This window comes from Bidens hawaiensis, unplaced genomic scaffold (genome assembly GCF_021521415.1).
Source record: "Bidens hawaiensis isolate Kalapana, Puna unplaced genomic scaffold, B.hawaiensis_p1.1 tig00073721_1, whole genome shotgun sequence".
Lineage (NCBI taxonomy): Eukaryota > Viridiplantae > Streptophyta > Magnoliopsida > Asterales > Asteraceae > Bidens > Bidens hawaiensis.
The window spans coordinates 1-6398 of NW_027502823.1; the positions used below are offsets into that span (position 1 = coordinate 1).

Consider the following 6398-nt stretch of genomic DNA (forward strand, 5'->3'; position numbering starts at 1 on the left):
ATACTCTAAAAGCAACAAAATGGACCAAGTAAATTAAAGAAATTCACACAAAATCGAATCATGTTAAAAATATGATGTAAAAGAAACCACCATCTTTATTCCCTATGAACAAATTTTTATATAACTCTAAACATCTACAAACCCTAAACCCTAATCATTAACCAAATTACAATCCATCTAAAAACCCTAATAACCCAAATTACTATCCAAGAACATGAAAATAGAACATCTACAAACCCTAATTAGCTTCTCTTTAATCCTGTCGACATATTTGTGAGAACACCTCCAAATCATACTAATAGTTTAATCCTACAATAAACATATTGAAACTGAGAGATGGAGAGAGTACCGGTTGTAGATATTGTCGATTAACAAAGATTTCTTTGATTTAGGTTTTGCCTCTGATTTGCTTCATAGGGAAAGAAGAAAGAAAAGGAAAGACAGATTAACCTACTTTATAAGTGGGAATGGAAGATGGGCGTCAGAAGATGAAATAAGCGGGTGAAAGTACGGGAGTTGAGATAGGGAGTGTTACAATAGCTTTATAAGGGGATGTTTGGGATTGCTTATTTTCACCAACTTATAACTTATTAACTTTTTGAGAAGGAATTAGGTGTTTGAAATTACTTTTGATGTGAGAGGGAAAAATTAATAAGCTAAATTTTTGTAACTTATTAATTTATTGAAAAGTTATAAGAAGGTAAAATAAGAAATCCCAAACACCCCCTAAATGAAAAGTTAGTGTAGCATATTTTCATAAATTAGAGATAGGGTATATGAATAGAGGATTGGATGAAGTGAGTATTTGCAAGATTTTTTTAAAATTTAAAGATAAGGGATGTTTTAATGGATAGAATGAGAATGCTTTTAGAAGATTAGATAAGAGGGTGAGGAAGAGGGGGGGGGGGGATACGATTAGTGATTAAGTTTAATATTATTTAGTTTTCTTATTTTAGTCAAATTAGGTTTCCTTATCGTTTATCCTTTCCTAATTTTATGCGTTTATTTTTTCTATAAGTTGTAATCTTCGTTTGAGAAAAGTAATAAGAAATTAGAAAATTGTTATTTTTCCTATAAATTGTAATCTTCGTTTGAGAAAAGTAATAAGAAAATTAGAAAATTTGTCTCAAATCGGTTTTTCTTCTTCTTTCTTGTTCTTGGAGCCTAGCCCACTCTACGGGTCTATTGAGAGATTGACCATCTCGAATCAGTCCCTATAAGGGGTTGTCGTTTTTAAATAAACTTTTGATCATAACTAGACCTTAGATCAACTGGTTTGATCCTATGCCCTTATACAGTTATACAACATGTCTAGTGTTTAAATTTTTTATGTTTATGTATTTTTTTTTTCAGTCAGTAGATAAATAAAGAAAATTTATGACTACCTGATTTGAACCCTAGCCCCTTCAATGGAGTGGATTAAAAATTCATTCAAATGACTTCATTTATTTCTTTCATAAGTTCTTTAAATCGATCATCAGCGAAACATATACCAGGCCCGCCCTACACGCAACTAATGTTTTTTAAGTTAAACAATGTAATAACAATAAAAAGCCAATCCAAGATATTCAGTAGATTAAGGGTCGGTGATGATGCGGAACCATGATGGTTGATCCCAAAGATTTGGCAAATCCTTCGCCGTAGGAACATCCATAATCGAGCATCATAAGGGCATAAACGTACTACAATAAATCTCTATAAAAAGCATTAACCACTACATTTTTTTTATCAAAAGGAGTGATGATGATGTGGCAAAAATGCCCTTAAAGAAACATTAACCACTACGTATGAGCTAGAGGTGCACAAACCAGGTATTTTCAGGAACCGAATAGGAACCAGTTCTGGGTATGGTTAACAAAAGTCAAAACCCGGTTCTGGTAGGAACCGGTTCAGGATATAGTCTGGTATTTGACCGGGTTTTTCAGGTTTCGGGTAGCGTCGGGTTTTGACTGGGTATTGATGGAACCGGTTCCGGGTCGGTTCCGGTTCCAGGAGAAACCCAAAGCCCGGTCCATACCCGCGGGTAGGATATGGTCCAGTTTTGAGTAGTAACCGCCGGGTCGGGGACCTGTTTTTATTTTATTTGAGACCTAACTCAAAAGAATGGTTTGGTCATAGATGAACACATCTTTGGTTTGAAATATGAATATAATTGTGCATATTAAAAGACCCCGATTCAAATAGCCCACAACTCTGCTAATGCAAATAAAATAAATAAAAATAAAATAAAATCTAAAAGTAGTACGATGCTTGGAACTAACTTATATATAAATACAAATTACATATGTCAGGAGGCTTCACCGCAATAATTTCCTTAGAATACTTGATGAGCGTTGCCATAATAGGAACTTATACGTAAAGACTGCAAGAAAAACTTATGCTTCAACATTGAATAACCCTAACTAATCAACAAGGTTGTTCTGGCTATTTTTCAAAATAAGCCCAATTGAAGAAAGGGTGTGCGCACGGTTCGATCTGAGACTGTTTTTGGCAAGAACCGAACCAAAAACCGAAACTTCAACTTGTCAATTTTTGAAAACCGTATGGTTTTGAAAAACATTTTGGGATGAAAAAAAATGTCCAAAAACAATGAATTGGGGCATAAATCATTTTGATAGTATAAATTTGGACTAACATATTTGAGTTGCATATTTATTAAATTCTTATAAATTACTTGATAAAAAAAAATAAAAAACTATAAGTTAGATTCAGTTCGGGTTTTCTAGTTTTTTCAAAAACATAAAAACCAAACGGTTTTTTTTTCAGTTCATTTTTCCGGTTTGGTCTTTTCTGTTTTGGATCGGTTTTTTCGGTTTCATGTACACCCCTAATTTGAACTGTGGCCACGTCAATTTTAAATAAAATCAAGCCTGGAAGACGGCAAAATCCGGGTAAAATTTATAAAACCTCATATTTTCAAATGCAGCAACTTTCTCATCGGTCCTACTCAAATCCTCCAGAGCCAGTATTGCCTACAATAAGAAATGGTTTGACCAAAATTACTAAGTGAACCAAGCTCATGCCCGACCAGTGAACCAGCAAGGCATCTGGCTCGATGCCCAGTCCGGTTTTGAAGGCATTGCTGAGTTGTAAGTAAATGCCAGTAATGAACCAAACCATCCAAAAATTAATTTGACAAGGCTACCTTTCTATTAGCTCTCTGTTCTTGTATAACCTTTTCTTTGAGAAATATCTACATAGAAAGAGCTGAGCACATTTTAAAAACAAGGTCAGGATCGAAAACTAATTTGACAAAGCTCGAGTAAGTTTACTCTACCTTGAAGGCATCCTTGTGATCAATACTCAGTTTCCCCTTATCAATGAGCCCATCAATGAAAGTCTGCCAATAAGCAATTGTAACAACATTTTAAATTTTAAGATTGGGTTTTGCGATTCAAAAAGGGGTAGCGGCGCAGCTTGTTGCCCGCTTGCCTTCTGTTTCGATGTAATCCAATAAACAATTAATACGGCAATTATTGTTTTTAGATTTTTTATTTTTAAATTTTTAAATGGCAAACACGGGCATAGTAGCATTTACATACTGACAGCTTATTTCTCTCTACTAGTTATATATAGGCTGCCAATGCGTGATAAAGCAAGCAATAGAAGTTAGAAATAAAGATAAAAGTATGGCTCACCTCACGCCAGGTGACCTTCCAATCAAACCGATCAACAACAATCTACAGAAGCAAAACATATAAAATTAACCCAATCAATTAAGCGCCAGGTTGATAATATCTATGTGTAGTTAGTGTTTTACAGGCTCTCCTTCAGCTGGATACACTATATCAACAGCAGTGCTTTGTTTTGCCTTAGAAAGATTATCAAAGTCTGCAAAAACAGAAACGATTCTTCTAAGCAGGCTTTTCATACAAAAGCTTTAAAATGATAGTACTTCATGTTGAACAATTGAAATCACAATCTTAAACACAGTAAACTTTATGGTTGACGATCACTACGACCTTTTCTGTTTTTAATAGATTGAAAGTACGAGGTTACAATAAATCAAAGCCTTACTTATATGCTACTAATACTTGCAGAACAGGTATTCTAACTTGACTCCAACTCTGACTTATCTACAGCTCAACTTCAAACACTAAGAAACCTAAATTATATATTTTAATTAAAAGACAACATAACCCTTTTACTTAATTTATTGTTCCACGATCTGATTTCACAACAAATGATCGGGAGACCATAAAAGTGCACTATACATAAGAATGGCATTTTATACGAAGGATTTTGTATCTTGCGAGTTGCAAAGTCCGGGGAAGAAAAAGTAAATTCACTAATTTACGCTTACATGGGAGGCAGATATGAGAATCAGGACCAAGCTCAATACCAATATCCGAAGTATCCCTGTGTCACAGTCAGATAAGATTAGCTACCAACAAAAAAATATAACTGTAGAAATTTTCAAGTAAGGATGCATACATGTTTTGGACATAACTTATGACAGAAATCTGAGGTGGAGGCGTGTCACCCCTACAAAATTGAGATGAAGCATATCAATCCCCATTCGCCAGTAAAAATATATTAAAGTCATCAAATAAATAAAAGTAAACCAGCAGGCACCGTTGTCGTAGTGGAATGCTACACGGAACCCATGCCATGTTCATTTTCTCCATGTCAATAACTTTTGCGGAGGGCAAGCCCTCATCTACAGGTATAATTGCCATCTTATCAGAAGGTGGAAATGGAGATACAATCTGCTCGGCCAATAGTAAATCAAAAAAGCATAGATTAATAGGGCAATATCTCTTTGATGATATATAATAATTAGATTTATGATCTTGCTTACAGCAATAACCACGGGTGCGTAGGTTTTTGTTGGTCGACCATCAAGAGTGAGTCCTTGTGCTGCAACAAATAAAAATTAAAAATCAAGTAGAAGCCAAGCAGCCAATAGCAATATGTTCAAGTAATGATATATAAATATGATCAGGCTTACACTCTCCAACAGTGAAGAGATAGACATTCTCCTTCCCATGTAACAGTCCACCCTCTTTAAATGCATCCTGATTATTATTATTATTAGGAACTTGATAGCATTTTGTACATCAAACAAATTAAATAAATACAGATCGAATACTAACTTGTAGTTTTGAGAACTTCCAGTTGTGCTTAGATAACACATGAGGCTCGGTCCACTGTCATGACATGTGATGAAATGTCAAACAGCAATGTGGAAAAACTAGGATAGATTGTATTGTATTGTATTGTATTGTATTGTATAATGGTAGCACATGCAAACCTTTTCCCCGACGGGGAAGACCGGGGTCTGCTTCCATAAGTGATCCTGCGCTCACATTAATAATAATATATTACAAGAAAATAAAACCTAGCAGCTATGAAAAAAAAAGCCATGCACATTAATTTGGTGGTTTGTATTTTGCTTTTTAAATCCACAACCTAATTTGTAACAAATAGATCGATTGCAACTACAAATATTATATAATATTACCAACTCAAGCAGCTCTAAGGTCTTAGAATATTTTCTTTTAGGCTGTTCTTCACACGTTGAAGTCTCTGAACAACGTTTCATGTTTACTTTCCAATCGATAGGTGCTGGTGGTGATGACGTTCAATTCTAGGGTTTGGAAATTTCTAATCATTACTATTAATATTATTTCATTTTATTCACAACCCCTATATTCAGGCCCGGCCCAACTGTAGAGATGCGTAAAGCTAGGGTTTGAGGCCCTCAAAAAAAAAATAAGGCCTCGGTATAAGACAGAATTCCAGAAATTGTCATTTATCTTTCACCCAAATTTCACTCGTTGTCCCTGATCTTCAAAATTGATCTTTTTTGTTCTTTACGTTTCAAAATCCAACAGCGTTTGTCATTTTCGTCTAACCCGGTTATATTTTCTTGTTAAGTCCTGTCATGTGCATTGCACATGAGGGCAAGTTGGTTATTTTACCTATTTATTTAAAAAAAACATTTTATAATATAAACAATATAATTATAATAGTTATTTAAATATTATTTAACTTAACCCCCACTCACCTCTCCCACCACCGTAGCTCATCTCCGGCGAGCCACCAACACTACAACCAGAACCCACCACCACTACTGCCTGCCTCTCTCTCTCTCTCACACACACACAAATTTCTTTAAAAAATCCCATCTTTCTAATCAACCCATTTCGTTTAACTTCCAAAACCTAACAATTTCCCGTCAAACACCAATCTTTTGGGTTGACTGACTGCCATGGCTGCTGCTGCTGCTCTGAGATCAAAGACATCAAAAGCCACCGCCTGTTTATCATCATCACTTTCACTCTCCAAATTCAGATGCTTTTATAATAATTCAACCCACCACCGAATAACCAATTCCCATTTCACCTCTTCAATTCCCAACAAATTCAATCACAATCACCTCCAATATTTCACAG

At 35.0% G+C, this 6398-nt stretch overlaps 1 protein-coding gene across 1 annotated transcript; it reads right to left on the reverse strand.

The window, feature by feature from the left end:
• Nucleotides 1-2864: 2864 nt before the first annotated feature.
• Nucleotides 2865-6131, reverse strand: LOC143606236 (protein HEAT INTOLERANT 4-like). The gene is made up of 10 exons (XM_077082070.1): nucleotides 6011-6131; nucleotides 4952-5041; nucleotides 4802-4860; nucleotides 4576-4709; nucleotides 4435-4485; nucleotides 4304-4359; nucleotides 3761-3831; nucleotides 3639-3680; nucleotides 3278-3340; nucleotides 2865-2972 (listed from the first exon to the last, which is right to left on the reverse strand). Exons 1-10 carry the CDS (start codon nucleotides 6129-6131, stop codon nucleotides 2865-2867), a joined length of 795 nt encoding a protein of 264 aa, XP_076938185.1.
• Nucleotides 6132-6398: the final 267 nt, after the last annotated feature.